Source organism: Drosophila novamexicana, unplaced genomic scaffold (assembly GCF_003285875.2).
Source record: "Drosophila novamexicana strain 15010-1031.04,08,12 unplaced genomic scaffold, DnovRS2.1 tig00000108-arrow-pilon, whole genome shotgun sequence".
NCBI lineage: Eukaryota > Metazoa > Arthropoda > Insecta > Diptera > Drosophilidae > Drosophila > Drosophila novamexicana.
The window spans coordinates 3,090,861-3,117,550 of NW_020824772.1; the positions used below are offsets into that span (position 1 = coordinate 3,090,861).

Here is a 26,690-nt window from a genome sequence, read left to right on the forward strand (position 1 = left end):
AGTTACAGGGTATATTTGGAAGAATAAATACAAAGAAAATTCCTGATTCAATTGTATAGTATCCCATAACAAAAGAGGGAAAATTTTGATACACATATACCCTATACATATTTTTTTCACTCCATATAGAGCGCTTAAAGTGCACATTATGATATATTACCTACAGTTCCATAACTTTGATGTTCTCCTTTCTACCGAATCGCACATAAAGTACATATTATACATTTTTACCCACCGTTGTTCATAGTTATAGGGTATTTGAAAAAGAATGAAATGGTGCTAAAAACAATTTAAGCTGCTGTCGCCAGTTGCCATTTCAGCTTTCAACCCATTCCCTGCACTGTGCATTCTGTTTTCAAGAGCTTTTGCTCTTTGCATTTTGGCATTGTCAGCAGACGGCTACTCCATATCCTTTGATGCCTGGCAGCAGGCTCAACTTAAGACTTCAGCTCCTGGTGCTGGTAATTGAAAACGCAAGTTTATTTCGCACTTAATCTAAGTGGGTTGGGCCGGGAACGTGGGAACGACGTGAGGCGGAGCTGAATCGGGTTACCAGCCAGTGTCGCATTTATTGTATTAAGCTGATTTTTCGGCAAGTTTATAATTAGTAAAGTTTTGATTGTGCGTCGAGCTGAATTTCTTTCATATTTCTCACACTTGCAGCTTGCCTCAAATTGATTTCAGTCCATGAAAATTAACATAGGCCGCCCACTTGCCCAGCCATTTGGCAGCAGATGGGTGCACTTTGCATAAATACGAGTACAAGTGCCTGGCCTGCAGTTTCGAGCCGAAGCCGGAGCCGGAGCCATCGAAAGCCGCTTTGCAACTCATTGAGATGGCCTCCACTCGAGTGCCGCCTCACATGTGGCTCCGGTCAGGAAGTGCATAAATTGTGCAAAAACCTCTGGACTGGCGTCTCCAACTGGCCAAGTAAGTAGCTTAGCGTCAGATTTCACTGGCCAGGAGCACACAAATAGATGGCAAAAAGTGCGCACTTCATCGATCGAGCAGCACCTAAAACTATTCAAAATTTGTTCGAGCGAAAAACGATAAGCATTGAAAGTGTGTAAGGTGTGACAAATTCATATGAGCTTTTTCCACGTCTGACATTTACAGTCCATTAAAAAATGCAAATCGCAATGGGTGGCATTAAAGTTTCCCGACATAAAAAAAAATAGAAAAAAATACAGAAGCAGCTCCAGTGCGAACAATTTGCTGTAGTCACGTCGGGCTCAAAAACATCAGCGTGACATGCGAGAATTCTAAAAAAAAATATAGATGTGACCTGGACAATAGGCACTCCTGCATTGAATTTGATTGGGAATGCGTTCATATCCGGCTAGCGCGGCATCCGGCGCGGGTCGCGGCCGCACAAAATGAAACTCTGCAGGCGCAAGGGGCCATCAGGTGTTTGCCAGTTTGTCAGTTCGTGCCCAATGATTGATTCTGGCCCAGCTGCAAAACAAACTAATAAGCCCTACTGGCAGTCGGCTTGGCAGGCTGGTATCAGGTGAGTTGGTGACAGCTTTTTATTGTTGTGCAACAATGCGTAGGTGTTTTTGCAACTGCAGCCACACATGCCACACAGACACACACAAACAAGCACCCATGTAGCTATGTCTGTGTCTGTTTGGATCTTAAGCGCACAACAATGCTGCTTGTACGCATGAACAGATTGAAAACAGGATCAAAGTTCCTATGGTGCACGCCGTTTGCATTGGTTCACACGTTTTTTGCCCACCGGAGTGCAATACAATATATATAATATAACATAAACCTGTAAAATACACTCACACGCCTGGGCCTGTGCCAGAAATCTCCCCCAAAAGCAATGTAAGACTCACTTTTACAGAATTCAAAGAGTGAATCGCTAGTTGGATCATAAAAATAAAATTTCAAGGCAACTATATTTACTATGGCAATCTTAGTTCGCTATTCGTAATTTTCCCACTAATTTATTCAAAACATAAAATTTACAAAATATTTAAGATACATGTGAAAGAACACTTTGAAAATAACATGATGGTTTGTTTAGCGCCATCTTTCGCTTTTTTCGCGAACAATAAATTATACCTGCCTACAACACAGCCTGGTACTGCTTGTAAGCAGTGTACAAGCGCAGAATTCAGGAAGCAGTTCATATTTTAGCATAGCACAAGCTGATTGCTATAAAATACAATTTTTGAAAAAATAAAATAAAAAATGTAAGGTCCGTTACAAATCTTGAGCTAAGCAAAAAATCGAAACCGACTGCGCGAAATCCAAGCCCAGGCAATTACAATACCCGACTACAGAAAAAAACAAGTAATTATCCTACAGAAATCGATAACTTTTCTCCGACATACCATTGGAAGCTACATGAAAAGCTCAAACCAGGACATGCGCAGAACATTCGAAGCTGACCTTAGGCACAACAACAAACAACCGCGAAGAACAGTCGCAAATGACATACGAAAGCAACGCAAAGCACATTGGGCCATGCTTAACGCGCAAACAAAAGGCGCGAACCTGAACAGACGACAGAAACAAATCTGAAACCGAAAAACTGAAGAAATGGCATAACTGGACGGGCATAATTTATGCTAAAGGCCCTTGATGAATGCCTGCGCGTAGCTAACGAGCAGCGCAAGGGGTTGTCAGCACAAGAACGTATAATTTGAAGTACGCAAAAAGTTTTCAGAGCCAACCAAATAACATGAGAACAACCAACAACGTGACGTCGACCTTTTTTGATGTTTTTTTTTTTTTTTGGAGTCTGAAAACTGCGAGCTTCTTGCTCCTATGTCCTCTTATCAGAGCTTGTTGCTGAAATTCACGTTCTGGTTCCGGTTCTCTGATGCTGTATCCATGCGCTGGCTTTCAGTACACTCTGAACTGTGGCCACGACAAGGAAAAACGTTTTCAAGCTCTTTTGTTGAAAAAATTTACAAAACAAAAAAAAAACTAACAAGCTTGTTGACTATGCTCGATTGGCAGTAAAGTGTTAAAAGAAGCGTGCAAATATTAAATTTAAAATAATAGTTTATTCAATAATCGACACAATTGAACGATGAAAGTGTTCTTGCTATGAATATGCTTGGGAGACCTTGACATTGAGCAGCAAAAGGGTGAAAAAAAAGAAGCACATTCAACGAAAATTAATTAATTAGGAATTAAACGTAAGTTTTCATTAGAGAAACCTTAACAATAACAAGCCTTCGAATAGGCCAGTAAGCTGAGCAAGAACTTTGCCCTTCTGACACACTGCAAAGCTATTTTTGGCTGCAAAGATGGACGCGAAAAAAAACACGCCCCCCAAGAATGTCAGAATTACGCCTCAGTACGCGTGTCTGACGTCACAGCCCATACACACAACCTCTCAGCTGACAGCTAGGTGGTATATCAATTTGTGTCCAGCAGAACGTCACCCAGTTTGCCATTTTCAGACGCTTTGGCGCCACGACGTGTCTCATTATCTAAAATAATTTGAATTTTATTATCTATACTTTAGTCGAAAGTCTGACGCAATGCGCGCAAATGATATGGTCAGCCTCTGTGCGAAACCTGAGATGTTAGTAAGAATTGCTTGATTTGCTAACCACACGAAGCTTTGCACAAAACCTTGGGCTTAGTATTAATCGTTTAATTAATGTACATTCAATACCCTGCACCCTACAGGGTGTGTTGCCATTGATCGAATTATGCGTATGCGTATCGTATTCGGGCAGCCCCCAAGAGCTTATAAACAGAAACACACACAAACCCACTTAAACAAATTTTTCTTCTGTCAAGGATAAGCATCTAATTTATTGGCATTTGCAACGTGCAACAGAAACAAACTTTAACAAACGGGCTTAAAAAAGGTTTGGTAACATCTCGTATTTGAATATTTGCAGATATCACAGGTTAAGTCAAATATAAGATTTTGTCGAGCAGGCTGTAATTGGAAGTACTCTTAAATATATGGTGAATACAGATTCTTAAACACGTTACAAATTTAATTAAACAAGCAGGAACATACTCGTAATATTCCGTCTTACCAAATACTCAGAGCATTTATCTTTGTCCCACTATAAGGTATAAGAATTCGAATACATGTACTAAACTGTCTAGTGCATAAATTCATACAGTAATAAGGTTCCACAAACTAATTAATTTTTTATTAGTTAGTTAAGTTAAACATTCATAAATATGATTAAATATTAGAATTATAAAGTTTTTTGAGAAGATTCTATGCAATGTTAATATCTTCTATGCTACCTTCAAGCAAATTTTATATTCATTAGACTAGTTTAGAATTTGTATATACATTTAGATAATATTTATCTTAATTAGAGCTGGCTTCTGGTTATGTTTACCATTCGAGCCAAATGCCTGCCTTAAGTTCTGTATTCCAGAACTCTTCCAAACACATTTATGTGTTCAGGTTCTATTAAACCAGTTATCATTATTGTAATTTAATAAACAAACAGATACATTTATAATTGCAATATTTTTTGTTTGCTCGATTTTGTCACTCTTCTTGACAAAGAATCGTCTCACTCCAGGGAATCTGAAGCATCCGACATATGGAAATTGATTTGCATACAGCGTCGATATCAAATCAAAACAAACCATATTGTAAATCAATTCTAAACAAGTGTAGAGCTTTAAAAATTCCTCATATCACGACAACAAGTTGGAATTCAAATTTAATTCATTGACTTTGCATAAATTAAACGACTTTTAACTTTAAAACCAAAACGTCATTGAATTAAGGTACATACTTATGTACCTTAATTCAATGACGTTTTGGGCGAGCCGTAAATTGTTGTTTATTTAAGTGACTAATAAGCCCGAGATTGAGCAAGAAAAAGAAACATCTAACATTTTGAGCTCTCTGAATATAGAACAGAAGAACCTGTAAGCAGCTGTAAGTTTGAGTGTAGATACACCCTCTGGCTGAGATTGCAGAGATCTGCAGCTTGCTGATCAATAAACGTCCAGAACTCAGTGTAAGTTGAATCTGCGCCAGTCTAATCAGGTTTGAATGAAGTTAATAATAATATAATTTTAAATAAATTCTACAAAGAGCAGTAAATTGCGTGGGCTATTTTGAACTTATTAGAGAAATTGCAAAAGATTATGTTCACTTTATTGTGACAATCGAGACGGACGAATTTGTATCGAGATAGCTGGGTAGACAGACGTTGCCCCAAGTGCGGATACATTCAATTATAGGGTAACTCAAGCGACAGAGTGTGGGATTTGAATGTGCGCGCAAAAAATCTGTGAGGCTGTCATGAAATTTGCATAGGCTAAGCGAATGACAACGCGTAAAAGATACATTCGCTACGTACTTATTGTGTGCTCATCTAATGCGCAAGATACTTTTGTATCTTGTAGTGGCAAACATACTGCAGCTCATGCGTTTGAACAGGGACAGCAAAGTACGAATCCAACTGCCCCACTTCATATTTTTAATATTTTCAAGTGCCGAAAGATAAACTATCTAACACGTGTGTGGAGAGCGACAGGGTAAAAGTACAGCATTCTGCTAATTAGAGTTGCGTACAAGTTTCGTTAGATAAAAATGACGCGTACTTTTTCCGCCTTGCTGGAGAATATGTACAACAATTAAGAGCCAACAGTATGCGAGAATACGGTGAAACACAAAAACAAAACAACAACGAAAAACACACAAAAAAAAAATATATATATATAACGAAACAAGAGAAATAAACTACAACTTTTGTTACGGCAACAACACAAATTCTGATGAAAGCCAAATACACGAAGAAATGCGGCAATCGCCGCGTCAAAAACTCGTTTTTGGTTCAAAATTATAAATTCAAAAATGCCGGTTAGAAACGAACGAGCCCTCCACAGAACCGCCAACCTCCGACAAGTTCGATGTAGCGCAGCAACACAGCGAGCTTTGCCGACAGTCCGCGAAGCTTGAGCTGAGGGCAGAGCTTTATCAGCGGGTAGGTCATGCCCAATGCCAACCAGGCCGAGCACATACTCTGGCTGAGATTGCGCCGCAAAGATGCCGTGGAGCAGCCAACGCTCTATTCAGTCTGCTCTATTCGTTGGCCGCGTGCGGTTCCAGTTCTCGTTGTACTTGGCAGCATTCGACGGATTTTTGTGGCGCGAAATATTGTATTTGCTTTTGAGAAGGTAGCTAACACAATAAATATCACAAAATGTTTTAACAACTGTGTGTAATCTTGGCCAGAATTAACGCAGAAAGACATTGTTTATTCACTGCCCGTGCTATTTTGTTGTGCTTTACACCGAAAAAGAAGAGAACACAGCCATTTTCGCTTAAAATATATCTATACATCGCTTCATTTGGACAACGCATTAAATTCAAATTTAAGTATTCAAACAAGTGTCTCAAGAGTAATAAATTTATACAAATAACAATTTACAGCTCCAAGCCAAACAAAATTCAATCAATTATTGGGTTTAAGCAATTATCGCGCATGAAGAGGTTCTTTTTTTTATTTTTGTTAATCCAACCAGTTCACAGTTTGCAATATAAAAAGTGAAAAGCAAATTTGTCGTAATTTCGATAATTACTTTATTAGTCAGTCGAATGTGTGAAAATCTACAATCCAGTATAGTATGTATACAGTACCTGCCTGAAAGAAAAAATGATAGCCGAACTGTGGAACACACATGAATACTACATATAAGCTAATAGATAGCTACAAAAACTATATTGTATGTTGTTTACGGTATCAAAATTAATGGATTTTGTGTGCTATTTTATGCGTACACAATTTGGGCGGCACTCTAATACACATAGCCTGATGAATCAACACGCTATTGTTGTGATTTTGGGCCAAGTTTGGGCCAGGTTAATGGCTGCGAACAGAGTGAAAGGCTGGCCGACAATGACCAGACCTACATAGAAAAGACAATTGTTGGAGTCATATGTAGTGCATTTATCTAATGACTTACTAAAAGCCAATTATAATTGCCTTTCACACGCTCGAATTGCGCAAACTCGTGACTAAGAAATGTTGTAAATTTCATAGTAATTCTCTGATCATTTACTATTTGCAAATTTCCGCATAGTTGCCAACGTCGGTAATCGAGAAAACCCCCAATTACAAATTGAAATCCCAATCAACAATTTGCAACAAAGTGCTCAATTTGATTGCTTCACAAATGGAGTCAAAATTTGGACAATTTTTTTATTTTTGGCGGTTTATAACATTTTACACTCCGTTCAAGTTGACCGCTCAACTGTGAAGCGAAAAGGAAACCTTCAGGTGGGTAATTAGCAGCAGAAGCTATTACCAAGAGAACGTACCCTGTAGTCAGATTATTAGATTTCAAGAGATCAAGAATATTGTATAATGTATAATTTATAATGGCCTGCACTAGCAGATCATAAGTCAAATTCACCTGCTCGTTTTAACTGTCGCACAATAGTTAATTCACATCTGTTGTTTTTCTCGCTTTTATTTTATGCTAATTTATGCAAAGCGTGTGCCCAGTGCCGGTTCTTGCTTTGGAGGAAGTACCTGGCTATATACATATATGCTAATATTGTATAAAAACAACATTGTGACCTAATCAAAGCTAAGCGAGTAGGGGAAGAGAGAGTATGACGTGGGCGGTGCCCAATAGTTCGTTGTTTGCTTTCCACAGCCTTGAACTGTTTTGAGAAGGAAAATATGTTTGGATTGTATATTTTATGGGCCAACACGCGCATCATGTGTCAACAATCAATCTGGGGCCCTGTCAAACTTTGTATAGCATTTTATTTAATGAAAATTTTCGTGGTTTAACGAACTTGATGAAATCTCATCGTCTTGTGTTTCCTCATCATGTGGCCGAACTGAACCGTAGCTGATAATGAGGTCGGGCTTAATCAAAAGGTGCAAGTGCGCAGGGCTATACTAATGTCTGCTGTCGACTTACGTATTGAAGAAAGGTTTAAGAACTGGAACACGATACGAGTTATTTAAAAGTAATGTGCAAAATGTGAAACAAATAATTTGCCTCTTAGTGGCCAATGAACTTTGATTGCCTTTCACTCACAAACATAAGAAGAAAAATATAATTACAAGCACGAAGTCGTGCCGTTTAAAGTCAGATTTCAAGCTTAAGATTATGAAGCTGGTAGAATAAAAATTGTATTTAGCTGAGCTAGGCATATAAAAAACTTTAATTGACTAGTCTAAGGCAAATACTACCCAATTAATTAACATGAATCTCAGCTCTTGTAGCTGTTGTGCAAACAATTAGCAAAGTAATGAAAAAACGGCAACGGCCTCTAGAGACTCTTGAATAATTAGTTGCATTGTACGAAGAAGTTGATAAACAGACAGCCATATGCTATCTGAAATAATACGTGTTATGCTGAACAGCTGCTAAAAATAGCTACGAATATAAAATCAGAGTATAATGAACCATATAAATGATATTCTAAGCAACAAAATGGGAATATTATAAATATCTATAAATTAACTTATAAAGTAATTTTAGGAGCTGACAAAAAAATCATCGAATAATATATTTAAAAATGTATATTCATGAAGATAAATAACCGAAATAACAAAGAAGATAATACGCTTTGATAAAATAATATAAACGATGTTTTCTTAATCTAACTGATTATATCAGAAGATAACTTGATCCTTATCTAATTTGAACAAATCATAATCTTACCCGAATCGTAATAGCTTATTCCCATATAAATATTCAAATTTTTGGCTTTAGCCAATCTTTCTTTAGATTTCACCTACATTTTGTTAACAAACCCATTCTCAAATATTCCTTTTTCAGGCAGCTTCTTGAGACTTCACAGCTGCAAGCATGGAAACGGAGTCGCTCAATCGCAAGAACTCCTCACGCAAGAGCTCCATTGTGAACGGCAATGGAGATGCATCCACCAAACTGACAAATGGCGATGACGGTGCAGGGGATGGCGGTGCTGGTGGCGGTGAGGTGACACTCAAAGCCAAAATGAGCTTATTGAACGGCTGCACCGTCATTGTGGGCTCAATCATTGGCTCCGGTATCTTTGTCTCGCCCACGGGTGTGCTGATGTACACGGGCAGCGTTAATTTGGCGTTGATTGTGTGGGTCATATCCGGACTCTTCTCAATGGTGAGTGTTATGCGTGTAGAAGTGCATGGCGGATCAGCGACTTATAAATATTGATTAAGTGATATGCAAATGGGCCAACAAGCAGGTAGCTGACACCTGTTGAGGGCTTGAATTGATGATTGCATGCGGCAGTAAACAGATGTGCTTCGATGTGAGGCAAAGCCAACTAATGGGAATGCGCGTGCCAATGTAAAGCTGTCAAAAGGACCAACACTCAATTAGAAATGCTGGCAGCGTTTTGTGTTTTAATGAAATTGTTGAAATTCCCGCATACCCCACACACAAATTCACAGACACACACGCACGCACACGCAGACCGGAAACGCCCTTGTCAAAAGCATGCGCTGCTATTCAATAAAAAATTGCGTATACGCTGCGTGGTCGCTGGCAGTCAAGTTGCGGAAATGACAGCCACTTTGGGGTTGAAAGAACCAAATTGCTTTAAGAATGTTTAACATTCCGAATTCTCAGCACTTTTTCAATTCTCCCATCAATATTGATTTAGGTGGGCGCCTACTGTTACGCCGAGCTGGGCACCATGATAACCAAATCTGGAGCCGATTATGCGTACATTATGGAAACGTTTGGACCCTTCATGGCTTTCATACGTCTGTGGATCGAGTGCATGATTGTGCGTCCCTGCTCTCAGGCCATTGTGGCTCTAACATTTAGCACCTACGTTCTGAAGCCCTTCTTTCCGGAATGCACACCACCCGAGGATGCATCACGACTGCTCGCCGTTTGCTGTATACGTGAGTAGCACAGACAGATACAACTATTGCATTGCCGGGTATCAGTGCACTCGCAAATGCTGCGTACTTGACCTATAGATTAGACCCAATTCAAGCAAATCCCCTGAGAACAGAGTAAATACGCATACGAATGCGAAAAGTGTTTAACTTTGGCTTATCAGCAGCTGTAAACGAGGCGGGAGGTGCTTTGGTTTCCGTTTTATTTATTATTTTCGTTATTGTTTTGTGTAAACAGACTAAATAAACATCATACAAATCAATCTCTATATTTACTGTGATGTGAAGGCTGACAAAGATCGATAGAAAATACTATTAGATTAGCATAAATATATATTCTAAGCTTATTTTATTGTTTTCTGAAGCATTTCTTCTATGCTCTTCTATGTAGGAACCTCTCTAATTTGAATATTATGATTTTGCGTAAAAAGATCAGCTGAAGAAAATCTTAAACTCCATAGACACAGGGATACATACATGCTACCGCTCGATAATTTCATATTCCTAGTCTGTCCCCAAGTAAAAATATATTAATAATTATTTAGCGGATTGTACATGTGTACATATAAAGGTATCTAAAATGTAGTATCTGGAAGGGCACTTATTCTTCGACATCTCAATGTTGGTACTTTCAACTTTTTTGTATTCCTCTGCCCAAATGTCCAGCCATAAGTCAGGCACGTACAGCTTGTTGTCAATGTGGGACTGACTGACTGATCGTTTTTATACTTATTTAATATTGATTTAATAATGCGGACATCTACGCGCTGCAGCTATACAAAATCAATGCCTTTTACATTGTGTAAATCCTCAGTTTATTACATCATCCGGATGGTTCATGCATTCAATGCCTTCTTTAAATCTCTTGCAATATATTGAAGTTCCTTTGTTTCCATTATTTTGTACAGTGGTGCTGACATTAATCAATTGCTGGGACGTTAAATGGGCCACCGCTGTGCAGGATATCTTTACATATGCAAAAGTAAGTTAAATGGGATTTGCAATTTAAAGTCAGAGATTACAACAGAGCCAGGATATTGGCATTTGCAGCTGTTCGCCCTGTTTATTATTATTGCCACGGGCATGTACCAGCTTTATATGGGCAATGTGAAGTACTTTACTTTCGATAATAGCGACACGCGGGTTACATCCTTGGCACTGTCCTTCTACTCGGGCCTGTTCGCCTACAATGGCTGGTAAGCGTTAAGCCGCTTTGTATGTTCGCATGGTTTGTTGGTCTAATTGGATTTGTTCTTCCTGACAGGAATTACTTGAACTTTATCATTGAGGAGCTGAAGGATCCCGTCAAAAATCTGCCTCGTGCCATTGCCATTAGCTGCACACTTGTCACCGTCGTCTATGTCATGGCCAATGTATCCTTCTACACAATTCTCTCGCCGGAGGAGGTATTAGGCTCCTCCGCTGTGGCTGTTACCTATGCGGAGCGAGCCTTTGGCATGCTGGCCTGGACCATACCAGGTGGGTGAATATTAAGGAATGAATGACAGGCATTTGAATTTAACGAATTTTTCTTATTTATTTTGCCTAGTATTTGTGGCACTGTCCACATTTGGAGCCGTCAATGGAATTTTGCTCACCTCCTCGCGCCTGTTCTACGCTGGCGCCAACGAGGGTCAGATGCCAGAGATTTTAACCATGATTCAAATTCAACGTTTTACACCCACGCCCGCAGTGCTGGCCATGGCTCTGTTGTCCATGCTGTACCTCACGGTATCCGATATCTTTGCGCTTATCAACTATGTGGGCTTTGCGACTTGGGTAAGTTCTGTTAATCATATTTCTATGAATCAGCCTACATTTGATTTTCCATATAGTTGAGCATTGGCGTTGCGGTTCTCTGCCTGCCCTGGCTGCGCTGGGCTCAGCCCAATTTGCCACGCCCCATTCGCGTGCCCTTGGTATTCCCCGTTGTATATCTGATTGCCACAATATTCGTTACTGTTGTGCCCATGTACGCCAGTCCCGTGGAGACGGGCTATGGCATACTCATGATACTGTCCAGCATACCCGTCTATTTGGTATTCATTGCCTGGAAGAATAAGCCGATTTGGTTCCAGAAATCCATGGGTAAGTTTACTGCCGTGAACTGACACTGAATTGGCCAGCTGCTTCTCTTACATGTGCTCACCAAAACTGTTTTGCAATACCGTTTCATATATGATTTATGCTGTGCTCCCGTACCTTGCAAATCTTCTAGGCGGACTTACACAAGTACTACAGAAACTGATGATGGTTGTGCGTCCCAAAGCGGCGTCAAAGGTTTTTAAGTTTGCTCCTTACCTTAGTTTTCCTAAGTTATTTTTTTCAACAAGCGACTAACACGCTCACACTCTTGCCTGCCCTTTGCACTCACTACTAACACGTGGGTTGAGCTAAAACCCCTTTTTTTGTTTTATGTTTCTTTAACACTTTTAGACGTATGCCAAATTACTTTTTTTATTCATAGTACCGCACTTAAGTAGAACTTGACGGTTCTTAAGTTCTTAACTAATGCAGCCATCGTTCTTATACTTTGCAGTAGGCCTAACGCACTTCCTACAAAAGCTGCTCATGGTACTCGGCAAGCAAAAGAAACCAGCTCAGGTGTAGAGATTAGTGGATGGATAATAGCGGTTCATCTGTTGCCAGAGATTACGCAGAGATTATTAAGGACGTGGATACATCATGTTAGCCAACAGCAAATGATAGCATTTAATATTTAAAATTGCATAAGCAAATTACAAAAAAGAAATCAAGCTTTTGTGTATACACTAAATTCCAGAACTTGGCGCGATTTGAACGACATTCGGCAAACTTAAAGCGCGCCCAGCTCAGCAATAAAACTACGAATAGATATATTTTTATATATGTTTTAAGTTAACACTAAGCCCAGTGCAGCATGTTTTATTTCTTCAGCTCATAATATTTAACTAACACAAGGCTTTGGACTCAAGGACTGTGGGAAACTAATGGAAAGTACAAGGGAAATCAAAACAGAAGTTGTCCAAAGCTTAATGTTAGTTTAAATTTACAGATCCCCATAAACAATATATGCACAGTCGGTTGAAGACCATAAGAACTACAAAACGGCATGAACAACCCTCTGTATATATATATATATTATAACATACCTTCTACCAGTTATCTTGAGGGTAAATGTAATACTCTTGTGTAGAATATTCAAATCGTTAGCCAGCAAAAATCATTTGCATCATAAACAAAATGCAGTTTGCAGCATTTAAGAGTTATCAATGTTTTTTCAAGCGCGCTTTTAAAATTGTTAATTAAAATTTAGTTTAGAAATTAGTGCGACATACCCAGAAACATAAAAAAAGAGCATTGCAATTTACGTTGAACTACGAAAAAATTATATTAATTTTTTTTATAGTACTTTAAGCAGTTTTTCTTAAGATCTTTGAGTTAAGTTTCGAAAATTGAAAATTAATTTTAAATACATGTGTATTTATTTAATGTGGTTATTAAATTTGCCAACTGCCAACAAAAGTTTAAAAAACTATCAAAATCCAGATGAAATCCAGTTACCTTATACCCTTACTACAATAGAGAACATCGCAAATCGCACATATCCAACTGACAAATTGTTCAAAACATTGCCAAGATGCAAAACATATTTAACAATATACTTATTGAATTGTTGACTACGATTTATTGCCATTTTCTGCATTAATCAATTGTTTAAATGTTGCTTTGAGTGCTTTTAGCATAACAAAATGGCAGAGTACCTCAATCTCATAAGGTATACCCTGCATGTAGGCATATATTATATTTAATATCGAATTATGTAACTGTTACACATTGTATTTGGCATTTTAACTGTTTGTTAGCCTGAAGCCGCAGCTCGATAAAGTTGCTTAACTACTATTATGGAACATATTGTTGACAATAATATTGCAATTTATATAAATGTGTGTATATATATACATATATATATAAATATGTATTTTATGTATATTATATATTATTATATTATATGTATACTCGTCGAAACCACAAATATTTCGTGTTTCTCATAACAAAAAAATATATATTTAACTTATATGAAATGGAAGAGACAAATTCCAAAACTGATTTCAATGTTATTCTATGTTTTGCGCAGGGTTCACAGGTTTTTGACTGATTGCTGCATAGAAATAATTTGGGAGAATATTTTGAACTAGGCAGTAAGCAGGCAATTATATGAACCCCCTAAAAAAATAGCATAACTCTAGTGTTTTATATGCGGTCTCTGTGCTCCCGTAGATTTGATGTTTCCTGTTGCTGCAGCATCTCCTCCTCATTAAGAAGCTCGTAGTTCTTGGTGCTCATATAAGTCGACAAGGTGGGCGCAAAGTTGGACTTATTGACTTCCTTTTCCAATTGGCGAAATCGCTTAAGTGCCTCCATATAATTAGCAGATGCCGCCAGATCCCTTGAGCTATTCTTAAGCAGCACGCCCTGGGCATCACCGCCGCTTTTGTCAGTGAGGATGCGGCAGGAGTTCAGCTGCTTGCAGAGTTTCAATAATTTTTGGCGATACTGGACATTGTAGTGGCGTTCCATGCAGAGCTTAACTTCGGCATACTTGGTGTCAATGCGATGATACCAGGCGGCTAGTTTACTGTAGTCCTCATGGGAGAGGCTCACCGGACGATAACGGAGCGACATGCTGGTCAAGTTCCGTTGAGAGTGTTTCCTAATCGGATCTAGTGACTGGTTGCTGCTGCTGCTCATCCTTGATCTGCTTTGTAGCGAGGTCTTGGATTCGATGGATTTTACCTGGAGTTCCATCTTGCTGTGCGTAGCGCCAATGCTCATACAGACCAAGTCCGCCAGCTGCAGGAACTTGTGCATCTCCCGTGTGCACTCCTTATCCAGAGGCATTTCGCACAGCACCAAGGTAAAGATGGGTTGCTTAGCATCGAACGATTCCTTGATGCAGTCGGTGAGCAGCGTACTCTTGCTGCGCTTGCCAGTGGGCAGCGCCTTGAAGAAGTTGTTTATATCCGTGCGGCCATTGCAGTCAAAGATATCGAATATCGATAGATGCACCTTGTGCTGCTTATGGACGCCCTCACTGAGCACAAATTCCACATTGATGTGGTCGTCGCCAGTGCCGCGTCCACGCAGAACAGCATATTCGTTGTGCAGCCATTGAAACATTTCACGCGTTGTCTGCATATTACGTTTGCTTGACTGCACCTTGCTCCGATGCGACCCCAAAAGCAGGTTGACCAAATCGAATTTGCGCACATCATAGTACTCTACATTGATACAAATGAGCTGGTAGGGCAGCTTTTGCAGTATCTTGTCCAAGTCGGATACCAATAGATGCGTCAGAAGCTTAAGATTATGTGAACGACGAGGCGTCAACCTCAGGAGACATCCGTGACGAAGATTCCGCATCATTTGATCCAAAAGCCCGGTCAGCTCGCAGCGCACATGTCGATCTTCCTCATAGCCAACAGCGTCAAACTGCAGCTGTTGATAGTAGTGCGGCGACGGCGCCTTGGCCGCTTCCGTACCGCTATTGGAGCGTAGGAGCAATGTGGTCTTGTCCAGTAACTTCACGTCGCTATCGATTGGTGTTTCCTTGCTGTTTTTAGCTGACTTGTGCATTGTGTCCGTAAGGGACACAACAACGCGGTGAAACTTGTCACACATAACGGGAGGGAACTCTCTTGTTTCTGTTTTTGGACTGTTTGTGAGAGGTAATATCTTTTACATAAAATTTTGATAAAAGTTTATACAATTTTATTTCAAGTCGAAAATGGCATCTGGACTAATAAAACAAATACAGTTTGCTATTTTTAAATGGATAACAAAAACAAGGTTTACATCAAAGTTTCAAACTAGAGATTTACGCAAGAGTTTCCCCTATGATAAATGCTAAGATATACAACAACTATTATCAAAGGGCACACATGAGCGTTTACATAAACTTAAGAATACATGCAAAATAATTTAACGGTGAAAAAATAAACAATACTAATTGTGTGTAATGTTCACCATTAGGTTTCTTAATTGTACAAGTTTAGCCTCGGACGCGAGCAGAGTAGCAACAAAGTCGGTACGTTCCTTTAATAGTTGGCAGTGGCTGCGCTTCAACTGCTGCTCATGCTGCACATACGCCACGAGCTGGTCATGAAGTGATTGGAAACGTTCATTCATCTCCTGGTGGCAGAGCTCAAGCTCTTTCAATTTGACCAGAGCCTCAGTGTTTGGCATGATAACAGTCGGCGACATGTGAAGCTGAAAATGGTACAAGAGAAGTAATAAAGAGTGTATGCTATAAGCTGGATCTACTCACAGTTTCCACTCGCTCCTGAATAGCGTCACGTTGCTCGCAGGCCAAATGCGCTAAGCCGAGCAGCTGCACATTTTTGCAATTCACCTGGCTGCCAGTGACCAGGACATGGCACATCATCAGCATATATAGTGATTTACCGGTATTCTGTTCAGCCGCTTGGCGCATATAGGTAGTCAATTCCGTGACCGAGAGCGCAGCCGTGAGAAGATCGTTGCTTAAATAGCAGCGAAGGCCACACAGCGTGCCCAAGCACATCTCCTCCATGGCCACAAGCAGGATGTGAAATTTGACGCTGAAGCGACTGCCCTGCTCCTTACGTGTCAGCACATATTGCACCTCCAGAGCCTCATGTCCTGTAGCCAAAGCAGTGCGCATGCGATACTCATTCAACAGCCAGTTCATCAAATGCTTCATATCGCTGAAATTGCTCTGAGTGTCCAGACTGCTTGAACTTGTGCCTTCGACCACATGCCGGTAGCGCACAGTGCAGCCTTCCAGTTGCAACGATTCCTGCTGCAGCTTCACATTGATCTGGACGATGAGCGTATCGACGAGAAACATTAAATGATAGCCACGCTCAGCAGCCAGATGCATGAGAAGGCAATCTCTTTGATCTACTAACAGAGTATGCAGCAATGCTTTTAGTTCACGCTCCTTGTGCTCCTCATTTCTCTGCGAGCAGAGCATATCGAAGCGCAGCTTTTGCGCAACAAGCACATGAGGTTTGGATGCGTTTTGGCAGCACAAGAGTCTTAAAGTTTTATCATCCGATACGCTCACTTCGCCGCCATATTGGAAAGTGTCTTTTTTTATGGCAGCACCTGTTTGTATTTCATCAGAGGTTTGGTTTAAATACACAATAACGCGTGTTTGCACCATAATGATTAGTTAATAATTTCGCACAAATCAAACACCAATTCAAAAACGTACAAAAATGAACTATAGAAATTCACATTTAGAAGTAAGGCACCGTTACTTTTGCAAGCTGTAAGTGTGACCGCCTCATCAATTATGAAAAATCCCGAAAAGCGGAACGCACCTGGTATCGATGTTCCTGGAACAACGGATGTTAAGAGTCAAACAAGTAATGTTAAGTGTTATACGACTAGCAATCTACGCACACGAAACGCAAGTGAAAAATTGTAATAAAAAGAGCAACAAGTTGCAATTTTTCGCAATAAAAGTGCCACCAGCAATAAAAGAAATTTAGTTATCACAATCTTCACGCAAAGACAACCCACAAAGCGATGCAGAAGCTCACGAATAATGAAACAGCTGCCATCGCAGAAAAGACACGCCGGCCGCAGCATTCATAACAAAAAACAAGCACACACACACACACACACACACACACACACGTAGATACACCAAGAACAAGCAGCGAGACTTCAGTATTTTTGCACTGCAAACGTGCAGTGTTTGAGGGTTTTTTATTAAAATTTAATGAACAAATTTACAGTTAAATGGCAGCGAAAGAATCATTTCGCGAAAGACAGACGGAGGAATTGGAAGCTATAAAGGCAAGTTTAATTTATGCGAACCTACATATTTGCAAGATGATGAAATGAACGTTTGCTATTTGTAGTCCATATTCGGCGCCGATGTGGAGGATCTGAGGCCGCAAAGCAATGCGACGCAATGGAAGCCTACAGACATACGCATACTCCTAACGCCACTGCGAGACTCCTCCAATGGCCTGCCACAAGCCTATGTTTGTACCAAGCTACATGTGACATGTCCCTCCAAGTATCCAAAGCTGTTAGTCGGCCTATTCTGTTGTGCCACAATTAGCTAATACGCGGTTCTTTTTTTGCAGTGCCCCCAAAATAGTACTCGAGGAGTCCAAGGGGATATCAGATCAGCTGCTGGAGGCTCTGCTCGCCCAGTTGCATGCTCAATCGCAGGACCTTCGCGGCGAGGTAATGATTTACGAGCTGGCACAGACCGTTCAGGCATTTTTGCTGCAGCACAACAAACCACCGAAGGGTTCATTTTATGACGAAATGCTACAGGCGAAGCAAAAGCGTGAACAGGAGCTATTGGACATGCAAAAGCGGAAGGAAACTCTTGAGCGGCAGACGCTCATGGACGAGGTGGAGCGTCGCAAAGAGATGTTCAAAACGGAGGCCAAGAGACGCGGCGAACCAAGACGCAGCATGAGCGAGTCCAACAATCGCCATCCGAGCTCCTCGGAAAGTTCTGAAAGCTCCTCGCCCTACTATCGCGGTCACACATATCCAAACAAGTGTCTGGATCATCGAAATACAGAAATGCTCTCCTTTTACAAGGTGGGCAGGCAAATCCAACGCGGCTGTTGCTTGGGTAACTATTACTCTTGTCTTAAATGTTTTGTAGCTTATGCATTTCCACTTCCAGGTCATTCACAGCGCGGTTGCATTGCATACACAGGCGTCGATATGCACACTGGCCAGCTGCTCTACGTAACGGAGTGGAATATCAAGTACTCGCAACTAGAGCAGCCCTGTGCTGGCAATGGAAAATGCCACTGGAGTGCCGAGTCCAAGTGTGTCGGTAACCATCGTGTGGATGAGCTGATATCCTCCATAGAGAAACAGGTGGCAACTCTGGCACAGTTGCAGCACAAGAATCTCATTCAATACGAATGCGTGCTCTGCATTAAACGCAAGGAGGGCTTACTGGTCTACCTGGTGCAGGATTTTTTGCTGGGCACTAGTGTTTTTAGCATTTCCTCGACGCTGGGCTGGTGTATGGATGGTGCTCGCATGGTGGCACGTGGCGTGCTGGAAGCTCTGGTGTTTCTACACAACAAAGGCGTCTCGCACAGCCACCTGCTCGACAGCACCGTATTTATGGACAATGCTGGTAATATTCGCTGTACAGATTTCTCGCTGGTGCCCAATTTGCTAGAGCTAACAGGAGGCGCTGGCCAAAGCAGCAACCGCGGCGATCTGCCAGCATTAGGCGCACTCGTGGAGGCACTGATGCCTACCCACAGTTATGAAATGCGAGAATTTGTGGACAAGTTAGTACAGCTAATAATGGCAAACATCAACTGCAAATGGTTTAATACATTTAATTTCATTCCAGATGCCATTCTGATCGCACACTGTCCGCCTCGGAGCTGCTAGAGCATCCCTTTCTGCGTTTGTATGTGGACAATGCACAACAGCACTTGACGCTGCAGCACACACAGCATCGAAGTTCCCTGGTTCCCCAATCCACCCAAGGATTGTCCATGCAGCGCACTGTGGTGCCCTTTCAAATACCCACTCTGGCACTGAGCCAATCTCGACTGCGCACCGAGTTCGAAGTTCTCATGTATTTGGGCAAAGGCGCGTTTGGCGATGTGTTAAAAGTGCGCAACATTCTGGATAACCGGGAATATGCAATCAAACGTATACCACTCCCGGCGCGCAGTCGCCAGCTATATAAGAAGATGACCCGTGAGGTGGAGCTGCTGTCTCGTCTTAATCATGAGAATGTGGTGCGCTATTTCAACAGCTGGATAGAGAGTGTTAGCGATGCCGACGCCGCTGAAATGGACAAAATGCTAGGCGGCGATTGGTCACAGAGCCAAGAGCTGAGCACCAAACCGGCCAAGTCACCACAGCTAGGGCTGGCCGTGCATGTGGAGGAAACAGAAAGCTCATCGAGCATGTGGAATGGTTACATGTAAATACTACTATTTTAACAAGCCATTAAATAATGTCTTACCTATATCACATTGTATGCAAGGCCCAATATGGACGACTCTGACTCGGATGGCATTGAGTTTGTTGACTCGAATGGTCAAGTAGCAGTGTATGACGACGACGACGATGAAGACAGCGACAAGGAAGATTCATTGCAACGCAAGATAAGTTCGCCGCGTCCACAAATGCAAGTTATGTACATACAAATGGAGTTTTGTGAGAAGTGTACCTTGCGGTTAGCTAATACATATCACAGCTTGTATAAATTATATTTAAATGAATCAATTTTTAGCACTGCAATCGATGATAATCTATTTGAGAACACAGATCGTTTGTGGCGCTTGTTCCGGGAGATTGCCGAAGGCTTGGCTCACATACATAAGCAAGGCATTATACATCGCGATCTGAAGCCGGTAAACATATTCTTGGACTCGCATGATCAAATTAAAATAGGAGATTTCGGTCTAGCCACCACGAGCTTTTTAGCGTTGCAATCGCATGGTGCGTGACTAAACTCAAGGCTTGTCTGGACACAACTAATTCCACGCTCTTTATAGCTGAATACCCATCGCATTCAACTACTCAGCATGTTACCTTCACAGAGGATGGCACTGGCACGGGCAAAGTGGGCACTACGCTCTATGTGGCACCAGAGCTGACGGGTAATGCCTCTAAGTCCGTTTACAACCAAAAGGTAGACATGTACACGCTGGGCATTATATTGTTTGAGATGTGCCAGCCGCCCTTTGACACTAGCATGGAACGCGCACAGACCATAATGGCTTTAAGAAATCCCTCCATAATCATACCAGAATGCATGCTGCAGGATAGCAAATACGAGAAGACCGTCAAGGTAAGCTTTTGTATAAAATCGTATACACATATACTTATTCTTTTTAATTGTTAGATGCTGCGCTGGCTGCTCAGCCATGATCCTGCCCAACGACCAACTGCCGAGGAGCTGCTTGTCTCGGATTTGGTTCCGCCAGCTGAACTAGAAGCCAATGAGCTGCAGGAAATGCTGCGGCATGCGTTGGCCAATCCACAAAGCAAGGCTTACAAGAATCTCGTGGCACGCTGTCTGCAACAGGAGAGTGACGAGGTGCTTGAACACACCTACCATTTAAGCAGCAGTCGTGCCATGAAATCGTGGAATTCGGCCATTGTTATGGACGACATAGTTTCGCTCAATCCGCTTATTGAGTTTGTCAAGGCGAAAGTGGTCAATGTGTTCCGTAAGCATGGTGCCATTGAGGTGGACTCGCCACTTTTGTCACCGCTGTCCTCGCGTAACATTAACTCCAGTGCCAGTTCCAATGCGGTACATTTGATGACCCACTCCGGCTGTGTGGTGCTGCTGCCCTGCGATCTTCGTACTCAGTTTGCCCGCCATGTAACCATGAATGGAGTGAATCTCATACGGCGCTACTGCGTGGATCGGGTTTATCACGAGGAACGCGTCTTCAACTTTCACCCGAAACAAAATTATGAATGCTGCTTCGACATCGTCACGCCCAGCACAAGCAGCCAACTGGTGGATGCAGAGCTGATCTCACTGGCCTTTGAAATTACCAACGAGCTGCCTCGCCTGCGCGAGCGCAACATTGCTATACGCATGAATCACACGAATTTGTTGCGCTCCATTCTTATATTCTGCAATGTGCCCAAGTCCCAGTATGGCGCGCTTTTTGAGGGCTTCATGGACTTCATTGAGGGCCGCATTTCACGATTTCAGTTTCATTCCAGCATAACGGCAATCATGGACAAGTCACGTACTTCGGCACAGACCTTGATGGACATGCTGCTGGTGAACTTTCTGCTGACTGGTTCCAGAAGTAGCGTGGATGAGTCTGCTCTGAAGTCACTGATGCGCGGCAAAGGTGAGGCAGCTTCTTTGGCACGCGGCGCTTTGCGTGAACTGGAAACGGTCATAGGACTAGCTTACAGTCTGGGCGTGACGGTAAGTAATTGATTAAACTGGTTGAATGCCATCGGAAGAGTGAATGTTGTTATTTACCAACAGTGTCCGATACATATTTGGGCTGGCCTGCCCATTAGCTTTGACCGTGCCAGCAATGGCGGCATTGTCTGGCAAATGACCGCTGACCTAAAACCGAATCGTTCTGGACATCCCTCAGTTTTGGCCAAGGGTGAGCGCTATGATGCTATGCTGCATGAGTTTCAGAAACAGGCCCAAAGTTTTAATGCGGCGCTGCCAACGCGAGGCGTCCTTAGTGGAGCGGGACTCTCATTTTCGTTGGATAAGCTGGTGGCCGCCGTGGGCATGGAATATGCTAAAGATTGCCGCGCTATTGACATAGGTATTTGTGTGTGCGGCACTCGGCCGCCGCTCAAGGATGTCACCTACATTATGCGTCTACTTTGGTCCGTTGGCATACGTTGCGGCATTGTAGAGACGGTCGGCGGTGGCGGCGATGAAGCGCAGGAATTGGAACGACTGGGGGCGCTGCATGTCATATTGGTAGCAGAGAATGGAGCATTGCGTGTGCGCTCCTTTGAGCGTGATCGCTTCCAGGAGCGTCATCTGACTCGCGCCGAACTGGTTGAGTTCATTCAGAAGATGCAGCGAAGCGAGGCTATTAATGGTGGAGCTGTCGGTGGCGGTGTGGAAAATTTTAGCCAGCTGCCCAGCATGAACAGTAGTAGCGGTGGCAGCGGGCGCGGCGAGAACGGGCTCAGTTTGTCAGCGTCCAATTCGACCATTAAGAACAATTACAGTCAGCTGCCCAATGTGCAGGTAACATTCCTCACCCACGACAAGCTCACTGCTAACTATCGAAGGCGATTGGAAAATCAGGTGGCACAGCAAATGAGCTCAACGCTAGCGCAGTTTATTAAAAAGGAATCGTTTGTGGTGGTGGTGGTGGAGTTGCCGCCTGCAGTGGTGAATGCCATAGTTGGTGCTATCAACCCGAGAGTGTTACGCAGAAATGAGACTGAACCTGAAATGAATTTTGTGGTCGAAAGGTAAAAAATCTATAAAATCCATAATCATATATAACTATTTTTCATGACTGATTGATGAACTGACTAACTGATTGAACGCTGTCCAAAACGTAAGAACTAGAAAGCAGTGTTTTTAGTATTTGGGGAAATTCCTCACGCAAGGGTGAAAAACTGATGAAAAACTATTATGCATAACATAAACTCTTTCAAAGATCTAAACATTTCTTAACTATGTGGTTCGCTCTTTTCGGATCATCCACCCTTCAACCGTGTGAACAATTGAGGTCCAGTGGGAATCAAACTTGTTTTCAAAGTTCTGTATGATAAAATAAAAAAAAAGATGTTACCGTCCTTGGAAAATCTTTTCCACGGGCGGTAAACTGACTATATATTTAATAAAAAAAATAATATGTTGTGCAAAGTCAGCCTAATAAGAATCCTTTCGTGCTTTTGCAGATTTCCGAAATACAAACGTTATATATCCGAAATACACGAGGAGATCGTGGATAATCTGAGTGATGCCAAAACACCAATTGTGGCCTTGTACAGCATTTCTGATTCCTATTATCGAGTTATCATCTAAAGGTGATTTATTCAGCTACTATATGATGCCATGCGATACAATGTTAGAATTATCTATCCTTGATTGCTTCAAATTAGGTTACGTTTAGATTTTTGATTAACTAAAGTTTCCTGCAATAATTCTACAACTAGATTTCTTGTAAGCTGTGTTCAGAGGCCAATGTATACTTATTTACCAAAAATTATGTAAAGACTACAAAAAATGTTTAATTTTTCAAACTGCGCAGAGTTTTTCTTTATTGGCATACAAAATTGTTTATTTTCAACAATTTAATTGAGGAACTCTTAGAAAACTGTTATAATTGGGACTATCAAGTATGGCAAATATTGATTAAAAATTCGAATTCTAATGAAAATTACAATTTTCGCAATCTCGAAGTCCCTTTAACAGTGCAAGACCCATTTTCAACGTACCAAATGGCATAAACTTTACAATGAAATGTATTTTAAAGAACTAATTTACATAATTCATAATTAAATTGATTTGTTGAATGTATATACATGAAATTTATAACTTAATATATAATATAATCGCAAATCTAAAAACAGAAACAACATTGTTAACAGTACAACTGCTTGAGCTATTACAAGTTCCAATCTCCCGCAACCTCAGGAGCTATTCTCGCTGGCTGCCGCTTTGTTTAGACTACGCGCAATACCCACCGCTGGACCCTGTAGCACTTTGCGGGAGAGACGCATAAAACCAGAGACAGGATCGCGACCAAAGTACTTGACTTGTATTTCTTGATCCACTTCTAAGCCCAGCGCTGAGGGATGCGCAATCTTGCGTTGATCGAGCTGCGAGTTGTGCAACAGTGCAGGGGGCATGCTTGGATATAAAGTGACCATCACGCCTGTATCCCGCAGCTCGGTGATTTTCGCTGTGTAAATTCCACCGAATTCCAAATCTGGCACGCGTTCCTTGTGCATGTAACCATCGATCAGCTCTTTGGCCTCATCCAGCGCCGCCTGTGAGGGGGCAAAAACTGTAAAAGTACTGTCGTCGGCAGGGGTCAGGGTGGTGCCCGTTTCCAAATAGATGCGCTTCATATGCAGTCCGCTGGGTCCAATGAGTTGAGCACGCTGATGTGGCTCCACGGCGAGACTCTCGCTGACAGGCCAGCAATCCTTGCGGTATTTGCTGAAAAAAAAAACAAACAAACGAGCTTAGTCGATGTTCAGATAAGAGATGTAATTGGACTTACCGTGGTTCTTTAATGCTTTCACCCATGATATCCAGTATTTTGGACTTGGCATCGGTTGCTTTTTGCAGTGACTCCATAACCACTTTAAGCGGTATGCCCGGTATCTTGAGATCCGCTTGAATGGCAGTAAAGCCTTTGCGCGTGCCTGCCACTTTCATGTCCATGTCGCCCATGTAATCCTCAATGCCCAGTATGTCAGTTAAGATGCGGTAGTCCTGCAGATGCTTGGTATCATTGTTCTCGTACTTAGTGACCAACCCAATGGCCACGCCGGCGGCAGGCGCCGTTACTGGAACACCCGCGTCCATGAGCGCCAGGGAACCACCACAGACGCTCGCCATGCTGCTGGAGCCATTCGATTCCAGCACTTCTGACGTCAAGCGCACCGTAAATGGATAGTCGTGCGGCAGTGTGGGAAGTAAGGACCGCTCGGCTAGAGCACCATGGCCCAATTCTCGGCGTCCGAGTGGTCCAATCCGGCCCACCTCTCCAGTGGCGTATGGTGGAAACTCGTAGTGAAGCATAAAGTTTTTGGCCTTCAGGCCACCGCTGTCCAGTGCCGCCAACGTGTCGAGCTTCATGGCACTTTCCGGCGAGTCAAGACTGACCGTGCAGAAGACCTGCGTCTGGCCACGTTGGAACAGGGCCGAGCCATGCAACGGTTTGTACATGTCCACCTGGCAACTAATGTTGCGCAGACTGTCGTAGTCGCGACCATCGCAGCGGCGGTTACTCTCGAAGATTAGCTCGCGGAAAATATCACGACAAGCCTTGTTGAACTCCTCTCCAATGGCTGCGGGATCTGTGTCTGGATATGACGACCACACCTTGTCAATGACATTGGAACGCACCTCGTTCACGGCAGTGTCACGAGAGATTTTGTCATGTTGTGCATCTTGGAAGATTTCACGCAGACGCATCTCGCACATGCTCTTCACCGCCTGAACCAGCTCTGGATTCGATTCTGGCAGCGCATCCACTTCACGTTTATGGCGTCCATAAGCCTTTTGAAGACGTTCGATTTCATGGATAATAAGCTGTGCCTCACGCGTGCCCTGCTTGATGGCCTTCAGCAGATCCTGCATTAGCACTACATTACCCTTTCCTTCCAGCATTACCACGAGGTTGTGTTTGGTGGCTGAGACAACCAAATCCAATTGCGAAGATTGCAGTTCTCGGCGCGTGGGGTTAATTAGTACCTCACCATCGTTCAGGCCAACACTAAAAAGGATAACACGGCTAATTAAAAAAATCATAATTTTTCATGAAACTTCGAATTTACCGAACGGCACCTATGGGTCCATTCCAGGGTATGTCGCTCAGAGACAGCGCCATGGAGGCCGCATTAATGGCCAGAACGTCTGGCGAGTGTACCGCATCCATGGCCAGCATATTACACACCAGTTGCGTCTCGTTTCGATACTCCTTGGCAAACAGTGGACGCAGTGAACGATCTATCAGACGCGCCGACAGTATCTCCTTCTCCGATGGACCCAACTCGCGGCGCATAAAGTTCATCGGTATTCGGCCCGAGGCTGCATTCTTCAGACGATAGTCCACCACAAGCGGCATGAAATTTTGTCCAGGCGTTGCCTTTGCCTTGGCCACCGCAGTGACCATTACCGCAGTATCTCCCATTTGGCAAACGGCAGTGCCATTGGCAAAACGCGCCAGTTTGCCCGAGCTAATGGTCATGTTTCGTCTGATAACGAAAGCACATTATAAAATAGTTTTTGTTCTTGGAAGAGCTTGCCAATTGTCTTACCCATTGCTGAAACTGACCTCTACCGAAGGGACTTCGCCGTTGGTGGCGCTTTGTAGGCAACGGCGATTAATTAAACGCGCACCAGAGCATTTTAGGCGATGGTTTAGTAATTTAAGTGCTTTTCTCGTAAAAATCATGATTCTACCGCGCGAGCTATCTACAATTTGCCGGTTGTCTGCGGCTGTAACGAACCTCGTGTAACCTTCGCGCAATTACAAAACTACTTACAAAATTAAAAGTAATTTACAAACTTGAATGTGTAGTAACACATATTTTTTAATTAAGTTAACTAATTCAACAGTATGTCTTTCATATTAATAAACTACACTTATTTTTTATATGCTTATAACACTT

At 42.3% G+C, this 26,690-nt stretch overlaps 5 protein-coding genes across 10 annotated transcripts; 2 read left to right on the top strand and 3 right to left on the bottom strand.

Annotated features, from left to right (window-relative positions):
* Positions 1-2,889: 2,889 nt before the first annotated feature.
* Positions 2,890-13,393, top strand: LOC115771718 (Y+L amino acid transporter 2). Of its 4 annotated transcripts, XM_030717540.1 has the most exons (10): positions 6,044-6,138; positions 8,764-9,087; positions 9,593-9,839; positions 10,745-10,818; positions 10,887-11,032; positions 11,101-11,315; positions 11,386-11,615; positions 11,672-11,924; positions 12,055-12,116; positions 12,376-13,393. In XM_030717540.1, the coding sequence occupies exons 2-10, from the start codon at positions 8,794-8,796 to the stop codon at positions 12,376-12,378; spliced, it is 1,524 nt and encodes a 507-aa protein (XP_030573400.1). In that variant the 5' UTR covers positions 6,044-6,138; positions 8,764-8,793; the 3' UTR covers positions 12,379-13,393. The 4 variants fall into 4 exon arrangements, with proteins under 4 accessions (XP_030573399.1, XP_030573398.1, XP_030573397.1 ...); XM_030717539.1 differs by lacking the exons at positions 6,044-6,138; positions 12,055-12,116 and adding an exon at positions 2,890-3,158; XM_030717538.1 differs by lacking the exon at positions 12,055-12,116 and having other exon boundaries at positions 6,040-6,138; positions 6,197-9,087.
* A 95-nt stretch (positions 13,394-13,488) lies between these two features.
* Positions 13,489-15,591, bottom strand: LOC115771719. Its single transcript, XM_030717542.1, has one exon. The coding sequence runs from the start codon at positions 15,495-15,497 to the stop codon at positions 14,070-14,072; it is 1,428 nt and encodes a 475-aa protein (XP_030573402.1). The 5' UTR covers positions 15,498-15,591; the 3' UTR covers positions 13,489-14,069.
* A 65-nt stretch (positions 15,592-15,656) lies between these two features.
* LOC115771720 lies at positions 15,657-17,060 on the bottom strand. The gene is made up of 2 exons (XM_030717543.1): positions 16,144-17,060; positions 15,657-16,085 (listed from the first exon to the last, which is right to left on the bottom strand). Exons 1-2 carry the CDS (start codon positions 17,020-17,022, stop codon positions 15,822-15,824), a joined length of 1,143 nt encoding a protein of 380 aa, XP_030573403.1. The 5' UTR covers positions 17,023-17,060; the 3' UTR covers positions 15,657-15,821.
* A 205-nt stretch (positions 17,061-17,265) lies between these two features.
* Positions 17,266-23,867, top strand: LOC115771612 (eIF-2-alpha kinase GCN2). 2 transcript variants are annotated; one of them, XM_030717383.1, is made up of 11 exons: positions 17,266-17,663; positions 17,729-17,901; positions 17,960-18,465; positions 18,520-19,147; positions 19,213-19,797; positions 19,861-20,052; positions 20,110-20,318; positions 20,375-20,670; positions 20,725-21,777; positions 21,841-22,805; positions 23,241-23,867. In XM_030717383.1, the coding sequence occupies exons 1-11, from the start codon at positions 17,607-17,609 to the stop codon at positions 23,365-23,367; spliced, it is 4,791 nt and encodes a 1,596-aa protein (XP_030573243.1). In that variant the 5' UTR covers positions 17,266-17,606; the 3' UTR covers positions 23,368-23,867. The 2 variants fall into 2 exon arrangements, with proteins under 2 accessions (XP_030573243.1, XP_030573241.1); XM_030717381.1 differs by having other exon boundaries at positions 17,960-19,147.
* Positions 23,859-26,673, bottom strand: LOC115771613 (polyribonucleotide nucleotidyltransferase 1, mitochondrial). 2 transcript variants are annotated; one of them, XM_030717384.1, is made up of 4 exons: positions 26,337-26,673; positions 25,854-26,273; positions 24,572-25,792; positions 23,859-24,507 (listed from the first exon to the last, which is right to left on the bottom strand). In XM_030717384.1, the coding sequence occupies exons 1-4, from the start codon at positions 26,471-26,473 to the stop codon at positions 23,976-23,978; spliced, it is 2,310 nt and encodes a 769-aa protein (XP_030573244.1). In that variant the 5' UTR covers positions 26,474-26,673; the 3' UTR covers positions 23,859-23,975. The 2 variants fall into 2 exon arrangements, with proteins under 2 accessions (XP_030573244.1, XP_030573245.1); XM_030717385.1 differs by having other exon boundaries at positions 26,354-26,434.
* Positions 26,674-26,690: the final 17 nt, after the last annotated feature.